A 24,036-nucleotide genomic window follows, 5' to 3' on the forward strand; every position below is an offset into this window, starting at 1 on the left:
GTTCCAACTTCAGCTCAGGTCATGATCTCACGGCTCCTGAGTTCAAGCCCAACATGGGGCTCTGTGTGGACAGCTCGGAGCCTGGAGCCTGCTTTCAGATGCTGTTGCCCTTCCCTGCTTGTGCTCTATCTATCTCTCTCTCTCTCTCTCTCTCTCTCTCTCTCTCTCAAAAATAAATGAACATTAAAAAAAATTTTAAAGCCTTCATCTTTGAGATTCATACTGAAGATATTATCGATTAAATTATCTGATGGGGAGAGTGTTGAAACCAAACTGGCCACTGATTTGGTAAGTGCTAAGATTATGTGATAACTGTTATACACGTGTCTTCATCATCCTATTGCCTCTACTTCTGTATATGCTTGAAATTCTCCATAATACGAAGATTAAAAATAATTTTCAGAGTAAAAGTTAAAAATCAAGTATAATAATCAATCAACAATTCACAACCACACAGAGCTAGGAGAGGCCGTTTTCATTTACTTAGGATGCCAAGGTGGCAAAATGACAGAAATACAGACCACAATTGGAGTTTAATTAGAAGTAGATATGATAAAAATGGGGGAAAGAAGACATAAGTAAATCCTCCTGCAATATAAAACTGCTTCCTTCAATACACCCCATAGTATCTACTGAAGCATAATTTTTTTTTTTAAGATTTTATTGTTTTAAGTAATCGCTACAGCCAACGTGGGACTCAAATTTACAACCCTGAGATCAAGAGTCGCGTACTCTACAGACTGAGCCAGCCAGGCGCCCCTACTGAAGTGCAATCTGACACAGCCTTCAGTGATTCAACTTTCCTTCAGAAACTATTTCCTAAATAACCTAATTGCTAGGGGAAAAGCCTGATCTCTCTTAAAATTCACCCCATTATTCCCAGTTGCACTTCCGTGTACTGTGTAATTTCCTTCACAAGTGTGTCTGTTTACTCCCAAGCCTGCGATTTAGTCACTGATTTCTTGATTTATAAAATTGGTTTGCCACTGTATGTTTTGATTTTCAATACTTTGTTTGGCTATTTCCTACACTGTCTTTATCTTACTTTCCTTAATCAACTTCATTTAATCATTTCAGTTAAACTTGCCTGTACTTCCCCAGCACAGTCCTCTAGTATTACTGTGTCTGGGTAACAATCTCAATAATCGATCAATAAATAAACAGTGAGCTTCCCCTCTGGTCTGGTGATGTGATGCTCTATCCCACACAGACTAATACTTGTGTTTTTTGGTGTAGCATACTGAAATTTCAGACAGCTTTCGACCATTATAACATCTGCCCATCACAACCTTCGTTCACCTCCATTTTCAAGCTCCTACTGAGAGGGCAAGAAAACCCTGAGTCTTTAAAACCCAACAGTTCCTAATGAAAATCAGGACCACTTACTAAATGCCAATGGCCTGTGCAAAAAAGCACTTTCTACTTCATTGTTGTCCAAGCCAACTTTCAGTGATAAAGGCACGGATATGTATCTGCACTGTCCTATATGGTGGCCACTAGCTACATGTGGTTACAGAGCACTTGAAATCTGGCTAGTGTTACCAAGGAACTGACTTTTTCATTTTAATGTAAATAGTCACATTATAAGACTAACAACTGCATTGCTGGGATTTTTCTTCACAAAAGTCATTTCTATTTATTTTTACCTCTACATGTATTCAAGATAATCGAGGACAGACTTTCTTAACCTCAGCACAACTAGCATTTGGGCCAGGGTAAGTCTTTGGTGTGGGAGCTGTACTATGCACTGCGCGACGTTTAGCAGCATCTCTGGCCTCTACCCACTAGAGGCCAGTAGCAATGCCCCAGCGGTGACAATCAAAAGTATCGCCAAACACTGCCAGATATACCCCGGGGAGGCAAAACAGCATCCAGTTGAGAAACAGCGATCTAAGACTAAGGATCTGGGTTTTATATCAATGCTAAGGACATTCTAGAGCAATCCCTTTGATTTCCTGCTTTTTTCTATGTGAAATTCAGACGACACACAGAAGCAGTTAAAAGTAACCATCTCTTCATATTTTCCACAGAATCTACATTATAATTGTTTTCCTACCCACTATCTCAGCTGTTTCTCACCAACCGTGAGATGGGTACTATGCCTGACTTAGAGACTGAGGTGCTGGCGGCAGAGGGAGACACAAGGGAGTAAGGTTCTAAGTGGTTAAATGACTCACCCACCCATGTTAAGTAGCCTGGCTGAAACAAACCCAGATTTAAGAATTCCACATTTCAAACTCCTCTCCGTATTATCTTACCTGGCAGCCTTACAGCCCCTGAAGGGGAAGCTCCTTAAAGAAAAACCCTTTTGATATGACAATCTCAACCAAGGCTGTTTGATTGCACAACACATTACAATGCCAAAAAAGCAAAGCTCACAGGAAAATTCCGCAGAGACAAACAATGAGAACTGGTTCCTATCGTAACGAACCTACATCCTGAGGATTAATTCAGGACAGGGACAAGTCATGGCATACCCACATCACCTTAAAAAGGCCTCATTTAGGCTACTTCTAGAAAAGGGTTAAGAGGGTCAGCCAGCTGACAAAAGGCATAAGTGAAAGGAGGACTTGAGAGGAAGGGGAAATCAAAACTCTAAGACAGATGCCTGTTCTAAGGCTGCAATACCTCAGAAGGCAGGAATATCCCAGAATATAGGCTATGTGGAAAAGTGGAAAGAGACCTGGACTTTAAAAAAAAAAACAGACCCGTCATGTGGACCTCATCTGTCAGTAGCCCACTGTGTGCCCCTGGATAAATCCTGCCAATCTCTGGGCCTGTTTTCTCAACTCATTAGTGAAAGACCAGTCTATGGGACTTTTTTGGCACTTAGGGAGATCTTAGTGAGCAGGCATTTCCAGCCCTTCCCTCGGTCTCCACAGCAGAACCATGTTCTTGGTATCCTTTTGCTGTTTCTCTGAAACAATGACTTAAGCAGGAACATAGCACTAACTCAAGAAATTCACTAGAGAGAAAATCAGAATGTCACAAAAGTATATGAGCAGGGATGGTTTCAATTCAACAGTGAATATTTGCATAGGGCCAGCCACTCAGCACCAGAAACCTTGTAATCACTCTGGGAAACCACAACCAACATCCCAGGCTCTCTGAATTCCTCTTCTCCGCCCTAGCCACCCCCACCCATATTCACCAACTACATTCATTATTTGGTGTCCCAGGGCAATAATCAAAGATTTTAACCCGATATACAAAGACTATTAAAGAATCAGCATTTTGAAAAGGCAAAGAAAAAAAGCACACTTTTTTTATGCTAAGTACCTTTTAGATATTTGATACATCACACCATTACACTGAACAGAATATTTTATTTTGAACAGGATGTGGCTATTTTCTAAAGAAAACTTATTTGGAGAAGGAAATATTGATGTTTTGAGGCCCCATACGTTTTAACTCAGCAATTTATTTGCAGTATCACACTCCCTGTCCAATCTTACTGCTTTTCATATACAGAATAAAGTCTACTTATTTTTCATCCAAAACTATCATTTATCACTTCATTTCTGTTACAGACAACATTTCTCATATAAAAGTCAAGCTAGAGTAGTACACTCTTTTCTACTACCAAAACTTACTCAATCTTGGTAAAGATTTTATCTGAAGATGAAACCATCCTGAGCTACTGATTCCAGTTAAAAGACTCCAGAAGGCCAGTTTGTTTTGTAAACAGATGTTTCTCAAGCAATGCAGCAATAGTCTGGTCCTATTACTCTGCAACTTGGCATGCAAAAAGGATCCTTCCTTTAGAAGGGGAGACACAGAACAGCTCCATCCTAAGTCAGCTACATCAAGAGTGCATGCCTGTCTCAAATGCCGTCCTCACAAATCTCAACAAACCATTCTTAACTGCTACCAGACACAACAATGTCCCCCAAATTTTACGGATGACAGTTTCCTATTTGTCAAATTATCTGCCACCTCGATGCACACATTTTATAAACTAAATCAAATCCACTTCTATTTCATGAAATGAAAACTCAAGATGACCTAAATACTCTTAATATTGTATACTGACATTACAGGAATCAAAAACAAGACTACTTGTTTACCCCAGGAATGGAAAAAAAAAAAAAAAAAAAGGTAGCTTTAAAAAGGATACATTACTTGGAAATTTCTCAGACAAGCTGAAGCAAAAGGAATGCTCAAAAACGAATCAAAGTGCCCAAGACAACTGCAAAATAGGTTTTGGCATGCACAGTCAACTGAGTAAGCTAGTCAGGATTCTTGGTATATATAAAGCAGGACTAATATAGAAAACATGGCCTACTTCTCTCCTGCTTGGTTCAATTTTCTAAGTCACAAGCCACGTTACACTACAAGCACCATCAACTTTGTTCTATGAATGACAGTAGACCTATCCTCACTACCAGCCTGGTTCCAAAATTTACCAAAAAATCTTATGTTAAAATCTTAAAAAAGATCTCTATCTCTAATGAAATAAAATCAGAGTAAGGATCACATAAACAAAATGTCAAAATAAATGACAAAACTTATTTCGGTATTTAAAGGAACTATGTGACGACTCCAAATGGCTAATATTTTCAGAAAGGATTTCAAAAGCTGCACAAACGTGTTAATACAATATAGCTACAGCAAAGATTAGACAAATCTGAACCCAGTGCCACAAACTGAGTGGCCAGCTTGCCGATGAGAAGCTGTCCCCCGCACCTGAGGCGGATAGATACTCGGAGACCAAGGCCAATATCTTAGCAAGTTAGGCCTCTTCCTCCCTCCGGGAAGCGCTCGACAAACAGGGCGTCACGCAACTTATGTCACCCAGTCACTTAGCAAAAATCATACCTAACTTCTAAACTTGGGTCCAAATGGCCTTTTATACTCAAAAGAAGTAGAAAGCAACTTATATTATCGGGGGAGAGGGAAGCTTAAAATGCCCCACTTTCTGGCCCCATATTTTTCAGCCCATCATCAGATCAGAGTCCTAAATTCTAAGACTTACTTTAATGGAGGCCTCCCTCTACCTTCTCCGAGTCTCTTGTTTTGCAACAGTGAAGGAACTTTTCCTGCTTTATCTTAGTTCCCTGAGAGCATGTGGCCCTGCAATTCAATATCCTAAACTGGCAGGGAACGGTGGAGGAGGCAAAGGGAGGAATCCACACAGCCAAAACAGCCTTCTTATTAAAGACAAAAAAAAAAAAAAAAATCATAATTCCTCCTCCACCCAAAGCAACCCATCCCAGAAATTTACAGCTTAAGAAAGCAGCATTGCGAACTGCAAACGTAAGAGTTTTCCTTAGACTCTACGCACGGTTTTCAGCTGTCAAATTACAACTCAGGAAAACACTATCATTAGAATAAAAAAGGAAACAAAAAAGCTCGCACCATAGGGGCTGGGAGAAGGAGCTTACCAGACCCGTTTCGGAAGAAGGAGAGCAAAGGGAATCCAATCCACTTCCCCACCCCCGCCTGAATTCATCCCCTCCCGGGGCGGGCAAACCTCACCGCAGAAGCTCAAATTTAATAATAATAACAATAATCATGGCGCTTACCCCCCCCCCACCCCCACCCCCGCGATCTGCCAGGAATCAGCCTCCCCCTCCCCCGGGATCTCTAGGCTTGGCAGGTCCAGATCTCCCCACCGGACACAGTTCCCGGGGACCCGGGCGAACCCAGTCTACCCCGGGGCCCCTCGCCCCGCTTCTCCTCTTCCCTCTCTTTTTACCTCCACCATCCCCCATCCGCATTGTCTGTCTCAATTCAACTTTGACTAATATGGATTCCTCGGGCCTGGGCCGGGCGGTAATTACAGCCCGCCCCCCCCCCCCGGGAGCTGGATTCCCCCCACCCCATCTCCGCCGAGTTAAACGCGGCTCCTCGTTGAGAGACGGGGGGTGGTGGGGGGGGAAGGTTGCAGCGCGCTTTTCTCGTCTACACCGCGGGCACCGTCCACACCGAGCTCCCCCCGCGGCCCCGAGCCCCCGGGACCAGAAGTTTGCCCCGGAAGGGGCCTAGATGGGAGCAGTGAACCCCCCCCCCTCCGCCAGCCGGCCGGCCTGCGCGTAAATACCGGCGCCCGCCGCGGCGCGGCCCCGTGGGGGAGGGGAGGGCGGGGAGGCGCCCCTCCCCCCGCCCGCCCGCCAGCCCGCCGGCCCTATTACCTGTCATTGAGCTGGTCCTCGGTGCCCGGCAGCGGGTGAACCACGAAATGGATGGACGTCATGGTGCTTCCTTCTAGTCCTCCTCCCGAGGACGGCCCCCTCCCGCTCTCGCCCACCCCCCCCAACCCCCTTCCCCTCCCCAATACCCACTGCCGCCGCCGCCTCCCAGTCCCCAAATGGAGGGAAGCAAATGCGCAGGGGCCGCCGCCGCCTCCCTGCCGGGCGTGTGTCCGCCGCCCGGCGGTCCGGCGGGGCGGATCAACACGCCACCCGCTCCCGCGGCGACAGCGCGCTGGAGTGCGAGGCCGGCGGCCGGGACCCAGGCGCGCCGCCGCCGCCGGCGACCGGGCGTCGGGAGAGGGGGCGACTGGGGAGGGAGGAGAGGGACGGGCTGCGGGCTGCGGGGACGATGTGGTCCCGGCGGCGGACGGGGTCCGGACTAGGGAGGTGGGGAAGGAGATGAGCCCGCACCGCGCGTCACTGGCGAGAAGCCGCCGCCACCACCGCCGCCAGCACCGCCGCCGCCATCTTCACTTCTGCCCCAGTTTCTCCGTCTCGCAGGCTCCGCTCCCGAGCGGCGGGGGAGGGGCGAACGGGAGGAGGAGGAGGTGGAGGGAGGAGACCGGCGGGCGGGGGCACGGCTGCGAGGGGGCGGGGCTCCGGGAAACGGGCGGTAAGGCCCTTTCGATTGGGCGGCTCAACGTTGTCGGGCCACGGCGCTGTAAGGCGCGTGCGGATTGGTCCGTTCGGCCCTGAGCCCAGCCCTCTGGGGGGTGGGATAGCTCCCGAGTGAGTGTTCCGGAGAGCACGTGTTAGGGAAGGAGGAGGCGGAGGGGAGCCCGCTGGGGCGGGGAAGAAGTCTGGGAGGGAGGCTAAGTGTGCGTCCCCGGGGAGGTGGGAGGAAGAGGGGCTCCAGCGTTTCTCGCTCTGATTTCCCTCGGGCAGCCCTAATTATTCTGCGGACCTTTAGGGGGTTTTTGTTGTTTCCAGTCCTTCATCTGCAATTACATTTAAAGTGGAAGTGCAAAATCAGTTAAGGGGCGAGAAATGCACAGCTTTTTATTGGAGAAGTAAGGTAGTTATGTAAGGACCTTTCCAGAAAGTCCTATCGTAGGATCAGAGAACTGACTTTGCAGCAACTTCTTTAATCACCCTAGTCTCCCCAATGTCCCCAGCAACACCATCACTCGCACAAAAACAAAATGGAAATTTCCACTAATTTACCGATTTAAATGATTCATGAGTTTAATGAAAAATACCTCTTCTACAAAGGTGTTCTTCAATTCATGATCATTTGGGTCATACGGCAAATTCTTGAATGGATCTTTTTTTTTCTAGGGAACTCCTTTTTTCTAAGGAACCAGTTCATAAGCTTTCTTCTCAAAGGCTTCCATAGCACCTTCAAAAAATCAAGTACCCCTTTCAAAGCAGAGTGAAAACATTAAGCTCCGTCTGCAATTTGTGTAGATGTTCATTAAATCGGGGGTCCTGGGAAAAGTTCTTAAGGTATAATATCCCTATTTTTCTGTTAATGCATTACATTTGCACAGTTCTGCTTAGGAATTTCTTTTGAGCAAAATATATGAAAATTTATTTATAAATCAGGATAGAGTAGGTACCCCCTTGAGACAGATAATGGAACAGTTTTGTAGGTCACCAGCTTCAAAATTGGCCCAGATTAGTTTCAACTAAAAAGTGATTTCAAGGCTGGTATTTAGTCCTCACAAGCAGAAGGGAAGCAGGGTAGACCAACGGACACTGCTAGTTTTAGAGCTAGACAGAACTGGATTTGTGTCCTGTTTGTGGTACTTAACTATGTGACCTTGCTTAAATTATTTAGCCTCTCATAATGTCTTTTTTCTCATTAGTAAAATATCCCATAGTAACAGATCTGCATAGGATTGTGATGAGGTCTAGATAAGATAGTGTTTGTCAAGCGCCTAGAGCAGTTCATAACACTTGGTAGGCTCAGCAAATGGAAGCTTTTATTAGTCAACAGTGTTCACTATGTATGACTTTATATACTTACGTCTTTTAATATTCAACACACTGTGGGGTAAATAATATATCCCCATTATATAGATGAGAACACTGATGTGCAAACAGTTAAGTGTTGAAGCTGAGACTTAAACCCAGGTCATCTAACTCCGATTACGTTGCTCTTTCCACTATACCACAGCTGCCATCCAGTTAATAATTTAAAAGGAACAGATTATTCAAAGCCATAGGAAAAATGTGATATGATAAATGCAATAAGAGTGCTATGGAAGTTAACGGAGGAAGTGATTCAAGCCAAGACAATTAAGAAAAGTCATTTAAGCTGGGCTTTCAAGAATGTTCGGGGCAAATAAAATATCTAGCTTAAGCTCACTCATTTTATATTTGCCCCTGAACAAACTCCACACCACACCCACACATTGCTTATTTCTTCCAAATCTGTCTTTTTGCATCTTTTCATTGTTCTTCTACTCTGTTTCCTTGATTTACTCACCCCTAGTCTCCTAGTTCTGAGACTTTCTCTCACGAGTGAAGGCCAGTTTTCTCACTTATTGAAACTGCACATTTGGTCTTCGATGACCGTCTTGGCATTGCAATCTTTTTGTTATCCCAGGCTGGCATGTTAGGGAAAATTTTCCTCTTGCAGAGCTCCAACACGTTAGTGGGTCCCACTTTGCAGACAGAAAAACAAGAATAAAGGCATGGAGTTTTGCAAGCCCATCACCTAGGGAAGGAGAGAATACAGATAGAGAATGGCAATAAGCAGGGTTCAAGCAGAATCTCTTTGAAGCATCAAAGTGCAATACAAGCCAGAAAAGAAGACCAGGGGGAGGAGGGTTCTTTTTTAATAATTTGGACTAATTTTCCTTTTCAAAACAAATGAACAGAGAAATGAGACAGGAAAGGGGGAAAGCTCAATGAAAGATGGGCTGATGCATGTTTTATCACTGTGGGCAACAGGAACGCAATCCCACTGGGGACAATCTGAGAGACAGTGGGGGAACACATCTCAGAATTATCTCACTGAGTAGGGAGGAAGCTAGAGGTATTTATCCATCAACTCCGTACCTCAGTGGTTGAGGATTGTTCCTGGGTTAAATCCCTGACACTTTACGCTTTCCACACTCATGGGCAAAGCATACTCCTAAGGCCAAAGAATGAAAGAAAAATAAAGACATTTCCAAAAAAGGAGAGAGGAAGAAAGAAAAAGAAATGTGAGAAATTTTTGGCAGTCAATCCATATCAAAGAGTATTGTTTAAGCAAAAGGAAAAGGATTCCCCAGTGTAAGCTCAGATAGGCATAAAGGTATGAAAAAGTATGAAAAGAGAAGAAAATATGTAGGTATATGAATGTTGACTGAGTTAAACAATGGGGCTTAAAAATCCACAACATTGATACCAAATGCTGGCAAAAAGGTAGACCAACAAGAATGAGAATGCAAAATAGTACAGCCATTTTAGAAGACGGTCTGGTGGTTTTGTACAAAACCAACATACTCTTAACATATGACCCAGTAATCACACTCCTTGCTATTTACCCACAGGACTTGAAATTTTTATGTCCAAACAAAAATCTGTACACAGGTGTTTATAGAAGCTTTATTCAAAACTGCCAAGGCTTGTAAGCAACCAAGATGTCTTTTAGTAGGTGAATGCATAGTAAACTGTTGTATATCTGCACAACGGGTATTATTCAGCACTAAAGAGAAAAGAGTTATCAAGCATGAAAAGATATGGAGGAATAGTAAATGCATACTACTAAGTGAGAAAGTAGCCAATCTGAAAGGTGACCTACTCCATGATTCCAACTATATGACATTCTAGAAAAAGCAAAACTGTGGAGGCAGTAAAAAGATCAGTGGTTGCCAGAGGTTAGTAGAGAGAGGGATGGACAGGTAAAGCAACAAAGGATTTTTAAGGTAGTAAAACTATTCTGTATAATACTCTAATGGTGGATACATTTCATTTTAAACTGATAGAATTTCAGTCTAAACCGATAGAATGTACAACACCTAGAGTTAATCCTAATGTACTGTATGAACTCTGGGTGATAATAATATGTCAGTGTAGATTCATCAGTTTTAACAAATAGACTACTGTGGTTTTGGGATGCTGATAACAGACAAAGCTATACATGTGAGTACATGGGAGATTCTGTACCTTCCTCTCACTTTTGCTGAGATCCTAAAATTGCTCTAAGAAAAAAAGTCTATGAAAAAATCTTAAACAAATATCAGCAAAACAAATTCAACAGGATATATAGCAAGGACAGTGGATGATAAATAAGTTGGATAATTTAACATGGAAATCAACAAATGTGATTCACCATATTAACAGAAAGGAGAAAAATCATTAAATCATTTCACTAGAGAAAGAAAGAGAATGCTGAAATTCTATAACTATTCGTGAAGAAAATGCCTTAGTAATCTATGAATAGAAGGAAACATCTTTAATTTGATAAAGGATGTTTCTAAAAACCCTACAGAAAACATCTTCTACAGTGGTGAAATGTTGAGAGTTTTCCCCCTAACATTGGAAACAAGAATGTCTGTTCTCACCACTCCTTTTTAACATTGCACTAGGGTTCCAGCTAGTGCAATAAGATAAGAAAAAAATTTTATAGGGATTAATTTTCCAAGGCAGCTGCCAAAGTTAACAGAGGGATAGTGCTGGTGATCAATGGTTGACACCATCTACAGGATCACCTGGAGGCTAGAATGACCAGGCAGGTAGTGCTGGACTGGAAAGTGGTGGTCATGCACTATAAGAATATTAACATTTCTGACAACTTCTACAGAATTAGGTGGAGGTACCAGGCTTTGGACTTCTTCCACAAGCACGTAGACACCAACCCATCCTATGGTCCCTACTACTTCTGGATATCCAAGCACATCTTTAGGTAGATTGTGCAATGCATGTGGCCCCACAAGATAGAGCATTTCCAGGCCACTTTAGAACACCTCAAGATGTTTGACAAGAAAAAGCAAGTGATTATTTTTCCTTAAATCTGTGTGTCTGAAGCCCACACATAAGTTTGTCTACTTGAGGCACCTGACTTACGAGGTTGACCAGAAGTACCAAATGTTGACAGCCACTCTGGAGAAGAAGAAGTACAATGAGGCCAAGGTTCACTACAGAAGGAGTAGCTCAAACAGGCCAAGGACAACATAGGGAAGAAAACCAGCAAATAAACAGAGGTCCTCAAGACTCACAGACTTCTGATCTGAGCCCAATAAAACCTGTTCATCTCTTAAAGGATATATATAGGTTTCAGAAAGTAAGATATAAAAGCATCATTATTTTCACAGGACATATTTTAATATATAAAAAATTAGAATAAGCAGGTTTAGCAAAATAATCAGAAATAAGGTTAATGTCCAACAAAACTTGAGCTGTTTTCATATATCAAAAAACCAAAAAGAATTAGGAAAATGAAAATTTGTAAATACGTTTAATATAAAAACTATAAAATATCTAGTATCTAAGAACAAATTCAAAAAGATACGTGTAAAAACCTCTACATAGAAACTTTAAAATATTTTTGAAAGAAATCAAAGATGGTCTAAATAAATGGAGGAATATACCATGCTCATGGGCTAGTACAACTAACATGGCGAAGTTGTAAATCTTCCCTAATCTATAGTTTTAGCATCATCTCAAAATTCTGACACTTTTTTCTCCACCCCAGTGGAACTTCACAAATTGTTTTTCAAACTTATATGGAAATGTAAGGAGAAACAAAGAAATCAATGAAATAATAAACAGCACAGACATTGACCAAAGGTTAATAAACACATGACTTTAACACCATAGGCACTTTAGAGAAGTTTGGGAAGAAAAGTATGCAATAAGTTGTGCTGGGATAATTGGAAATCATTATTTTAAAAAAAATTAAACTTAGGGGCGCCTGGGTGGCTCAGTCAGTTGAGTGTCCAACTTCGGTTCAGGTTATGATCTCGCGATTTGCGAGTTCAAGCCCCGTGTCGGGCTCTGTGCTGACAGCTCAGAGCCTGGAGCCTGTTTCAGATTCTGTGTCTCCCTCTCTCTCTGCCCATCCCCTGCTCATGCTCTGTCTCTCTCTGTCTCAAAAATTTAAAAAAAAAAAAAATGAAAAAATTAAACTTAACCCCCTACCCACATCATACACAAAAATCCAGGTAGACTGTAGATCTGCATGTAAAAGGCAAATAATAAAATCTCTAAGAATATAAAAGGATATATATATGACCTTAGGATAGAGGAAGATTTCCTAAACTGGACATATAAGCTCTAATCAAAAAGAAAAAAGATCATTATGTTACACTATACTATAATTAAGAATTTTTGTTCATCAAAAAGACAACATTAAGAATTGAAAAAATAAGCCACGGAATGAAAGAAGATATTTGCATACATATTACTAACAGAGGACTCATAACCAGAATATATTTTTAAATTCCTAGAAATTACATAGTAAAGTAAAACAGAGAGTACCAAAAAATATTTTAATGAGCAAAAGACCAGAATAGGCACTCCTCTGAAGAAATACAAATAATGCTCACTTATTCAAATGAGCAATAAACATATGAAAAGGTGCTCAACCTCATTGGTCATCAGGGAAAAGCAAATTAAAACACAATGAAATACTACTAAACACCCTCCAGGATGACTGTAATCAAATAGACAATAAAAAGTGTTGGTGATGGTGGGGTGTTGGGTGGGGGGATGAGCTAAATGGGAGAGGGGCATTAAGGAGAACACTTGGTGGAATGAGCACTGGATGTTTATATATAAGTGATGAATTACTATATTCTATTCCTGAAATCATTATTACACTATATGTTAACTAACTTGGATTTAAATTAAAAATAAATGAATAAATAAACTGTTCACGGTAATAAAAAGTGTTGGTCAGGGGACAGTGTGGAATAAGGACTCTATTTACAGCTAGTGAGAGCTTTAACTGACTGATAACAATCACCTTGTAAAACTGTCATTCTCTGTGAGGGCGAAGCATACACATGTCTAATAATTCCACTCTAAGCTATATATTCAATATATGTTCATGCACAGTGTACCAAGAGACAAGAAAAATAATGTTCATAGCATCACTCCAAGCTCCAAACTGTAAACAATTTCAATGACCATCAAAAATAGAATACTATGGGGGCAGCTGGGTGGCTCAGTTGGTTAAGCGTCTGACTCTTGATTTCAGCTCAGATCATGATCTCACGGTTCATGAGTTCAAGCCCTGCATCAGGCTCTGCTCTGACAGTGCAGAGCCTGCTTGGGATTCTTTCTCTCTCCCTTTCTCCCTGCCTCTCCCCTACTGGCTCTCTCTCTTAAAAATAAATAAACAAACTTAAAAAAATAAAATATTACGGTATGTTCATGCAAAGTAACATCGTACAACAATAAATATGAATGAGCTACAGTTACTTGCAAAACCTGAATAAATCTAAAAAAAAAAAAAATGTTGAGTAAAAGTCAGAGATGGTATAGTCCCATTGATATGAGCTTCCAAAATAAGCAAAGTCAAGCTATATTGTTGGGGATGCATGTTAAGGTAGTAAAACTAAGAAAAGCAAACAAGAGATTACTTTAAACGGTAGCAGATACTTCATGGGGAAGGGAGGATATTGATTGGGAAGCAGCACCAGAGGACCTTCTGGAATGCTAACCATGTTCTATTTCCTGACCTGGATATTGGTTACAGGATGTTCATTTTATGGTGATCTATTTAGCTATACATTTTTATTTTGTGTACTTTTCTATATGTGTGCTAAATTTCATTATAGGAAGATTTTTTTAAAAAGAAAATGGCTCAGCCTGTGGAGGTGGCAGCCATCCATTACTTTGCATCATGGCTGACATTGTTAAATGTCAGCCCAACATTGTTAAAAAGAGGACCAAGAAGTTCATCTGGCACGTCAGACATATATGTCAAACTTAAGCGCAACTGGCTGAAACCCAGAGGCATTGACGATAGGGTGTGCAAAAGATTCAAGGGCCAGATCTTGATGCCCAACCTTGGTTATGGTAGCAACAAGAAAACAAAGCACGTGCTTCCCAGTGGCTTCTGGAAGTTCCTAGTCCACAACATCAAGGAGTTTAAGTGCTTCTGACGTGTAACAGATCTTACTGTGCAGAGATTGTTCACAGTGTCTCCTCCAAGAACCACAAAGCCATTGCGGAAAGAGCATCCCAGCTGGCTGTCAGAGTCACCCATCCCAATGCCAGGCTGCACAGCAAGAAAATGAATAGACAGACAGCTTATGTGCACATCACATTTGTGTTAATAAAACCATTAAACTACAAAAAAAGAAAAGAAAAATGGCTCTACCTCACACCATACAGAAATATTAACTCAAAATAGAACATAGACCTAAATGTAAGAGCTAAAGCCTTAAGATTCTTAGCAGAAAAGATAGGAGTACATCTTTGTAACCTCAAATAAGACAATTGTTTTTTAGCGACAAAAGCACATACAATTTTTAAAGTAGATAAATTAGACTTCATTAAAATTTAACACTTTTGTACTCCAAAGGACACCATGAAGAAAGTAGAAAGTCAATCCACGGAATGGGAGATAGTGTTTGCAAGTCATTTATCTGATATGAGACTAGCATCCAGAATATATAAAAAATCTTTCAACTCAACAATAAAAAGACAAAATCCAATTTACAAATGGATAAAGGGAAAGAAAAGGCTGTAATGAGCTACAGTTTATGAAAGAAGAATGAGAAAGGATAAAGCCAGGTTTGTGAAGATGTAGAAATGGTAACACATAGCAGAGAAAAGGCAGAGTGTTTTCCTCCTGATTGTTCCATCACAGAGCTGAGTCTGGAAACTACAGGAAAATAAAGATTTTGAAGGTGGGGGCGCCTGGGTGGCTCAGTCAGTTAATCATCCAACTTTGGCTCAGGTCATGATCTCACGGCTAGTGAGTTTGAGCCTTGAGTTGGGCTGTGTGCTGGCAGTTCAGAGCCTGGAGACTCCTTTGAATTCTGTGTCCCTCTCCCTGCCCCTCCCCTGCTTGCACTGTCTCTCTCTGTCTCTCAACAGTAAATAAACATTAAAAAAAAAAAAGATTTTGAAGGTTGAACAATTAAAGCTCAGATTAGGAGTGAAGACTATCAAAGAGGGGGCACCTGGGTGGCTCAGTCGGTTGAGCATCTGACTCTTGATTTTGGCTCAGGACATGACTCAAGGTCATGGATTGAGCCCTGCTTTGTGCTCCTTGCTATCAGCTGATGGCTATCAGCTATTCCTGCTTGGGATTCTCTCTCTCTCTCTTCCCCCTCTCCCCCCACTCTTCTCCTCTTCCTCCCCCTCTTCATGCTCTCTCTAAAAGATAAAAAAAAAAAGAAAAAAAAAAGACTATCAGCACTGAGTTGTCTTAAATGAAGTCAAGCTTCCAGACGCAGATAAACCATTCACCATACTGGCAAATAAAAAATGTTTAAATCTTGAGGGAAAAAAAAAAATAGGCAAAGGAGGTGAGTAATGTTTTTCCAAAGAATATATACAAATGGCCAATAAGCACATGAAAAGATGCTCAACATCTTTAGTCATTAGAGGCATGCAAATCAAACCTGCACTGAGATAACACTTCTCTTCTACTGGGATGGTGAAAACAAAAAAGACAAACAACAGTGAACATTGGAGAGGATGTGAAGAAATGGAAACCCTCATACATTGTTGATTGGATTGTGAAATGAAGCAGTCACTTTGGAAAACAGTTCGACAGCTTTGACAGTTACTCAAAAAGTCAGTTACCATAAGACTACTCCTAGGTATGTCCCCAAACTTATGTCCTCATAAAAACTTGAACACAAATGTTCATAGCACCATTATTCCTAATAGAGAAAAAGTGGAAACCACTCAAATGTCTATCAACTGACAAATGGATAAGTTAAATGTGGTATATCAACAGAATAGAATATTATTTGCTATAAAAAGGAATGAAACACTGATACCTGCCACAGCTAGAATGAACCTTGAAAACACTGTGATAAGTGAAAGAAGCCAGAAGACACAAAAGACCAAATATCGCACATTTCTATTCACTTGACGTGTCCAGAAGAGGCAAATCCATAAAGACAGAAAGTAGACGAGCGGTTGCCAGGGCCTGGGAGGAGGAAAACATGGAAAGCGACAACTAATGGACCCGGGGTTACTGGGTGGGGGTGGGGGGTGGGGGTGGGAATGATGAAAATGTTCTGGGATTAGATTAGTGCTGGTTGCCCAATTCTGTGAAATAGTAAAAACCACTGAATTTTACACTTTAAAATGGTTAACTTTATGATATATTAATTATACCTTAATAAATTTATTATTCAAAAAAAGGAAAGGAAAGTGGTTGTGTCACTGTATACTTCCTCTAGCAGTGCAGTGAATTCGGGTTGATATGTACAGTTTTTAATTACCTCCTCATTGCATTTTTAAAAAGTCTCTATCAATCATTCAGAGACTGATTTACTGAGTGACTAGTGTATGCCAAGCACTAAGTATTGTGGGTAGATGCAATGGAGAGGCAAGGTCTCTGCTCTTGGGGGGAGGGGGGATGCTTATAATCCTACAGTGGAGGGTGAGAGGATGGGGTTACAGAAACTTCAGTAAGAGATAAATCTCTTGCCCAGAGTCACATAGTTAGTAACTAGGGGAGTCATTAAGGAAAGCAAGGTAAAGTCCAAGAGGATACTAGTGGTCTTTTTATACCCAATACTCTTATTTCACAGAGGAATCTAAGGCTCAGAGAGGTTAAAGTGCCCAGTGACATGTGGCTTATTACACACTGTCATAAATATATAAGCATCTCAAGTTTGGGAGCCCAAGGAGACCCTAAAAAACTCTCTTTTTTTAAATTAAAAAAATTTAAAATAATTTTTTTAAATGTTTATTCATTTTTGAGAGAGGGCATGAGCCCAGGAGGGCCAGAGAGAGAGGGGAACAGAGGATCCAAAGCAGGCTCTGTGCTGACAGAGGAGAGCTTGACATGGGGCTTAAACTCACTAACTGTGAGATCATGACCTGAGCCCCAGTAGGATGTTCAACCAACTGAACTGCTCAGGTACCCTGACCCTAAAAAACTCTCAAGGTCAATCCACGTAAGACCTCTTTCGGATAACCGAATGGGGCTTGGCAGCTTAAGATGCCCCTCAGAAATGGAAAAGCCCTTCAATATGCAGCCAACAATTGACCATTGCTGTTTGCCATGTGCTAACCATTGTGCCATGTATCAGGAACCTGGCAGTGACAGGTTGCAAGCAAGACAGATATGGTCCTCTCCCCATGACTTCATGGGGTCCGGCAGCTCCCAAGTGCAGGCTGACACCTGTTTCAGTGACTATCTAAGAGTCATCTTCAGAGGCAAAAATACCTGTTTTCTTTTAACCCCTCCTCACTATCATGATTCCATTGGTCTGGAGTGGACCTTGGAATCTGTATTTTTAACACTTTCTGAAGGCCACTCTCATGAGCGGCCAGCTTTGGGAACCACTGACCTAATGTACCCAACAACTTAGCTTTTGGAGCTCAGTGAGGCCTGGAAAGACTCACCCAATCCCAAGGCTGGATAAAATTTGTTTCATGTCCAAACCCTGGGGCATTTATTTGTTCATTAAACAAATATTGAACTCCTACATTTGCTAGGAGATAGGGTTATAGTGAAGATAAGACACTACCTTTCTTACTCTCATGGGGCTTACATCTGCTGGGAGTCGGGGGTAGGCAGGGGGAAAGCCAAGAAAGAAAGAAACAAGGTAATTTAAACTCTGATAATGGGAAGCAGTACAAAGTGAGACCAAGTGAGTGCATTCAGTAGAAGAGAATACATTAGGTTGAACCATATAAAATGGTCAATATCTGACCATTTTTGATCTACAGAAGCAATTGCTTGTGGTTCGGCTTTATAAATAGGCATTAGAGAGCAGTAGAGTCCTTTCTCACCAGGAAAGAAAAGGGGAAGGTGGTCTTACAAGATGGATATGATTTGACCACAAGAATGAACGGATAAAAGCCTAGAGGAAGGGTTTTGTTAGAAGAGTCTCTGAGGAGAAATTGTGGAAAGAATGGACATTCATTCTGGATATGTATAGAACGCTGGGTAGAAGCAGCACAGACGTCAAAGAAGCGTAATGCACAATCACTATTCTTAACAAAGTTATTTACACTTTGATTACAGACATCAATCAATAGGAGGGGCTTCAGGGGGGCTCAGTCAGTCGAGTGTCCAATTCCTGGTTTCCGCTCTGGTTTCGGCTCAGGTTTCGGTTCATGGATTTGAGCCCCGCATCGGGCTCTGTGCTGGCACAGAGTCTGCTTGGGATTCTCTCTGTCTCCATCTCTCTCAAAATAAATAAATAAATAACCTTGGGAAAAAAAAAAAAAAGACACTGTCAATAAAAACCACGAGTAAAAAATCAAATACTTCTGCACAAAAACTCATGCAATACCCATTGCCACAAACATCCTGCCCAAAGCTGCTTATCCTCACTCCCTGGTTCAAATGCCACTTTCTCCGTGTTGTGATCCCTCACCTCCGCTGTCAGGTGGGACGGCTCCCTCCTCCGGACATCTAAGTTTCACCCTTCACACTTTTCCTTTCGCCATCTACTGTAGCCATTACGAAAGGGCTTAACTCTTTTCTGTATGCAATGCACCTGCTCATGGAAATGTCTATGTCACGGGCACCTGGGTTTTTGTGCCAGTGAGAAGCTGTCACCAGTACTGGCTCAAGAGGCAAAAATGAATGCGTGAGTGAATGACAATGACTATCTCCAAGTTTTGTTTTGTATTTAAGGTTATGAAGGTATTTAGTAAGTTGTCCCAAGTAACTAATGCAGGGATGAACGTACAGGGTAGGTCTGGGGTAAGCTACCTGCCCAAATAAGTTCCTGTCCCATGGGCCCCTTTAAGCTCCATCTCACAAAGATTAACCTTTCTGTCTTAGGGGTCAGCCCCTGTTGATCAACATGATTAAACTCCTGGACGGCGTCTTCCCCCCAAGTCAGAAGAGGCAGTGTGGCTGGGTACATATTCAGGTCACAAAAGCTCTGGCACTGGCATTGGCCTGCCCCATCTTTCTATCGTACAGAAAACTCCCATCTACTGACCCAACAGATCCTCATCCTGGCCACCTGCGAGTCCTGTTTTCTGTGGAATGGCACACGGCTGCTTGCTTTGCGTGTCCTCGGATCACTAGGTTCCTTCCCATCTACCTTGTCTTTTGAGGAAATAAGCCCTTTGGCTTATCCTCCTGAGCGCCATTTTCCAGCCACTGAAGTTGCTACCAGGGCTCTATATTGGACCCAGCCTAGTCAAGTCTATATGATTCAGGAGCCGGTTATTCCAGTCTGTGAATTATCTAGCCCGTTTGCTTTTCTTCCTCTCCACTTCTGCCATTTATGTGTGAGGAAATTTTACTGCTCGGTAACATCTCCCTCCGTGTCTGGGCAGAATACTAATACTTACATTTGTTTAGTGCTTTGCAGGCTACAGAATGACATTACATATATAAACTTCCTTTAGCCTCCTAACAGTCTTGTGGAATAGATTTCATTATTCTCCTCTCCCAGCTAAGCAATGATAAATGACTTGTCTGTGATCACACAGCCAGAAAAGTACAACAATTGGGTCTTGAACCCGGCTTCTGATTCTCTGTCCAGTGTCATTACTGTTAAGCCCATCAGGGGATGCAAGTTTCCCACTTTGCTATCCATGAGAAGTGATGAAAAGAGCTGGATGGGAGAGTGGTTTCCTGATACCACGAGTAGGAATTACCCGCCCATTTAATTCTCTCAGCCCAGCTGCCTGGAGCATCCACTTGGGCAGCATGGTGGTGGCATCCACCCTCGAGGGGCCCACAGCTTCAACAATCATGCAGTCTTGGCCTCAGACAGGCACACCTTCTGAGAAGTATACATTTTCACGTTTATTGTCATTCCGGGGTAGTAACATGTGCACCCTATTGACACTCTGTCCACTGGGTCACAGGGTACTAATCACCCAAACAAACAAACCAACCAAAATCAGTGTTTATGCTGGGCTTTACAACTTTCACAGCATTTCACAACAACCCTCTGAGTCTCACGTGGAAAGAAAATGACAATATCAATATCCCCACTTTACAGATGTGAAGAATAAGTCTCAGAGAGCAACGCTGTGCAACTTTCCACAGTCAACACAATTGAGGACTGTGAAGGAGGCAAGTATCTTCTGAGTCTAAATCTTATGTGTTTTCCAGAGAGACTAGTTATTGACAATATCCATACATAATGATAATATTTAACATGTGTGTATAGGGCTTTAAAGTTTTATTTTCACATGTATTAGTTCATTTAATCTTCAACAACCCTTATAGGTAGACACTGTTAGTAATTATCTCAATATTGCTTTTAAATTCCCAGCTGTCTCATTATTACACCCTTTCATCTTACAGTCATAAATGCAACTCTCAAGAACATTCATTTATTCATTCAACAGATGTTTTTGAGCACCTATGTGTAAGATTCTGTCCTGGTTACTGTGGGCAAAGCCTATGTTTTCTGCACTCCTGATTCTCCTGGTACACTGTTACAAGAATTGGGACATCATATTTGTGATTATCTGAGAAATGAGAGGGGCAGAAAGACCAACCTCGTATTTTGTTTTTTTGTTTTTTGTTTTTTAAATTTTTTTAATGTTTATTTATTTTTGAGAGAGAGAGAGAGAGAGAGCGTGAGCAGGGGAGGGGCAGAGAGAGAGAGGGAGACAGACAATGTAAAGCAGGCTCCAGGCTCTGAGGTGTCAGCCCAGAGTCCGACACGGGGCTCGAACCCACGAATTGTGAGATCATGACCCGAGTCGAAGTCGGATGCTCAACCACTGAGCCACCCAGGCGCTCCCCAACCTTGTATTTTGTTTTAAAAAAAATTTTTTTTACACATTTATTTATTTTTTGAGACAGAGAGAGACAGAGCATGAACGGGGGAGGGTCAGAGAGAGGGAGACACAGAATCTGAAACAGGCTCCAGGCTCTGAGCTGTCAGCATAGAGTCCGATGCGGGGCTCGAACTCACGGACCGCGAGATCATGACCCGAGCCGAAGTCGGCCGCTTAACCGACTGAGCCGCCCAGGCGCCCCCCAACCTTGTATTTTGTAAACAGAAATGGGGTGGCTAGTTTTACAGAAGGGAAGTGACCTGCCATAGGGCAAAAAAGGCAGGCTCACAAATGGCAGCAGATGCTTCAATTATTGGCTGTTTCTACAGACTAGAAAATAGATTTTATAGCGCAGCCTTAAAAGAAACATTAGCCTCGCCTTGGTCTACAAGCCCTGTTCATGTACAAAGAGAGCAATCATTATGAGTAATGTCATCATCAGATGCTGAGAATAATATTATAGGCCATGGTTATTGAATCAACAAATGCTTAAAGGTTGGCTCTGGAGCCCTCCCCTGACCGGGTTCAAGTGCCCATGGCCCCATGCACAGGAAAATCAGTGGTATATGATTTCAATGACTAAGAGAGGAGGAAGACAAGGCCACATGCTATCTTTTCTTCACTTCTTCCTCTCTTCTCTTTACTCTTTTTCTATAGCTACCCAAAGAAGAAAGATAAGTGATTACATGGAGACAGAAGAGACTAAATTGGCGAGGGCGTACCATACCTGGTGGCCTGGGGAGACTGGATTCCATTGGGGAAATGACAAGGTTGGTAGAGCTCTAGACTTGCCCTGATATTTTGGTCCATAGGAGGGTAACTTAGCACTGCTCCTATTGTTCAGTGCCATTCTGACTGCTACCAAGATGCTGAAACCAGCCAGCGTATGGGCTTGATTCTTGTCACCTTTCCTTGAAAAGTGTAGCTAGGAGGGGCAAGTGGGGGATAGGAAAAGTATTTCCACCATCTGAAGACAGTCTCCAAAAGTGGTACCACTTCGCAATTATTTAGGTGCTATTTTGACATGAAAAGTCATTAGAAGCGGTGAAAAAGCAACACTATAAAAATGAAAGGAAGGCTTTCTAACGGCGCTAATGATTTATGTGTTTGTCCTGTACCCACGCTAACCTACATGCCCTCTGATCGAGGGTGCAGACCCCCCGCCCCTCTGCTGGACAGTCTGTCTGCCTTTCCAGATCCTCCACGCCCCTTACAGTCCTCTTGTCCTAGGAGGCTGACTTCCGCATTGACTTCTGCATCAGTGGGGGCTCCCTTGCCCTCTGGCCTCTACTTGTCTTAGGTCTATGGTAGCACTAAGAGAGTTCAAAGCGTTGGAGGACAGAGAATGATGGGTATTTATCCCCCCAGCTCCCTCCCTATAGGCCAAGGTTTCAGAAGGGTAGCATTGCTGACTGAAGGGCACAGCTGTCTCCTACACCTATGGCCCCCTCCAGGTTCCAGTTATGGTTCCCTTCCCTTTCTTCAGACTAGGCTGAGAATCTGGGGGCTACTCTCCCCCAGGGGCTTCGCCAACACTCGGTGCTTTTTCGACATAGTCCCTTCATTAAATTTTATTATATATCGTCTTTTAAGAGTGCCATTGACTTCAGGCAGACCCCTAACCACTACACCATCCCAAAGCTTGCTCCTCCTGAGGTTTCAACCTGTTTACTTTCCAGCCCCTTCACAGAAATCCTCCTGCATTTCCTTCCTTCTTTCCTCACTTCACAAATCCAAAGCTCCTAATCTTTTTCCTTGCCAGTTCCTTTGGTGTTCATCTACATCATTCCAATCAATCTATATGAAAGTAACATACCCTAAGGCAATGTTTCTTGACCTGAACAACAACAACAACAACAACAACAACAACAACAACAAAAATCCTCTCTAGAAGACAACACTATCAGGCTGTTACAGTGAATTTCATTCCAAATATATGTAAAGTGAAAAAAACAGTGTGTCAAAGAGCAGCTTTGTGAACTAAGCCCTCCCACTCATTTTGATACACCCAATAAAAGGGGCTGCCTCCCCAACTCCTGGGAATCTCAAAAATGTGGATGAGATCTAACCTTAATAGGCATCCTTTGAATTAAAAAAAAAAAAAATTTTTTTTGTCCATTCTAAATGAATCTGCAAAAAGTAGAATAAAAAGAGAAGACCTGGCTCTTTCCCTGGAATCTACTCTCTGGGCAGCTTCTTGTGCTCTATAAAGAACTATAGCTGCAATAAAATATTTAATCCAGGAGACTGTGGTGGGATTTATTGTGTAAGAAGAATGCTAAACCAAGTTTGGAACTCCTGTCCACATTCTAGATCCAGGAGTCTTTGTCTGGTCTGAGAGATTCAATGGAAGAAGAGAAAGAAGAAGGGAATGTAGAGGAACCGCATGGACTTCCATTTCCAGAACTCTCGGGGGTTAGAGAACATAAAATCCTTCCCTCCACAAGCTCCTTTCAATGCTAGATAAAACACAGCAAACATCCCTGTGTAGCTGAGCTCCTAAGAAAGCAAGCAAGATCCAAAGGTCCAAATGAAAGATGGAACCAAAGACTAGAGAGAGAAGGGCCAAGGTTGCTACTGCATCTGTGTGGATGGGGGTATTTGCCTCCATCCAGGTAATCAGGAAGGACACTTGGGATTTTGTGGCCACAAGGGGACGGTAGAGTAGGCAGAGAGTTGGAACTGAGAACCGGGCCTATAGCTACACCCCTTGAAGGGTTATGTCCTTGGGGAAGGGAAGAAGTAGAAACTATCCGCCCACCAGCATGGAGAGGTAACAAGGAAGTATGTCTGTTTCAGTCCAGGCTCTGGGTGGAGATAAAAAAAGAGTCAAAGCTAGTTGTTTCCTGCCATGACTTACCCTCCCAGTGAGTTCTGAGCCCCAGGTGTATTCCACTTCTATGATATGCAAATCTTCAAGCTAAGATATTAACATAGGAATGTGGTTCTAGGCCAAGGATTCTCCTACCCCTCCAGCAGAAGCAAACACACAGACGCGCAC

The 24,036-nt window shown here is 42.5% G+C and overlaps 1 protein-coding gene and 1 pseudogene across 8 annotated transcripts in view; one reads left to right on the plus strand and one right to left on the minus strand.

Moving 5' to 3' along the window:
* UBR5 (ubiquitin protein ligase E3 component n-recognin 5) overlaps window positions 1–6,265 on the minus strand; it is a 138,787-nt gene extending 132,522 nt beyond the window's left edge. For 7 of the 8 annotated variants that reach the window (XM_058698726.1, XM_058698725.1, XM_058698728.1 and 4 more), the window contains exon 1: window positions 6,135–6,264. In XM_058698726.1, coding sequence (XP_058554709.1) covers window positions 6,135–6,196 — 62 coding nt within the window. In that variant the 5' untranslated portion in view covers window positions 6,197–6,264. Of the gene's footprint in view, window positions 1–6,134 lie in introns of all 8 variants that reach the window. The other variant, XR_009253372.1, reaches the window with a different exon arrangement.
* A 7,709-nt stretch (window positions 6,266–13,974) lies between these two features.
* On the plus strand, window positions 13,975–20,027 carry LOC131494535 (large ribosomal subunit protein eL32-like; annotated as a pseudogene).
* Window positions 20,028–24,036: the final 4,009 nt, after the last annotated feature.

The sequence above is a fragment of the Neofelis nebulosa genome, chromosome 14, assembly GCF_028018385.1.
Source record: "Neofelis nebulosa isolate mNeoNeb1 chromosome 14, mNeoNeb1.pri, whole genome shotgun sequence".
Lineage (NCBI taxonomy): Eukaryota > Metazoa > Chordata > Mammalia > Carnivora > Felidae > Neofelis > Neofelis nebulosa.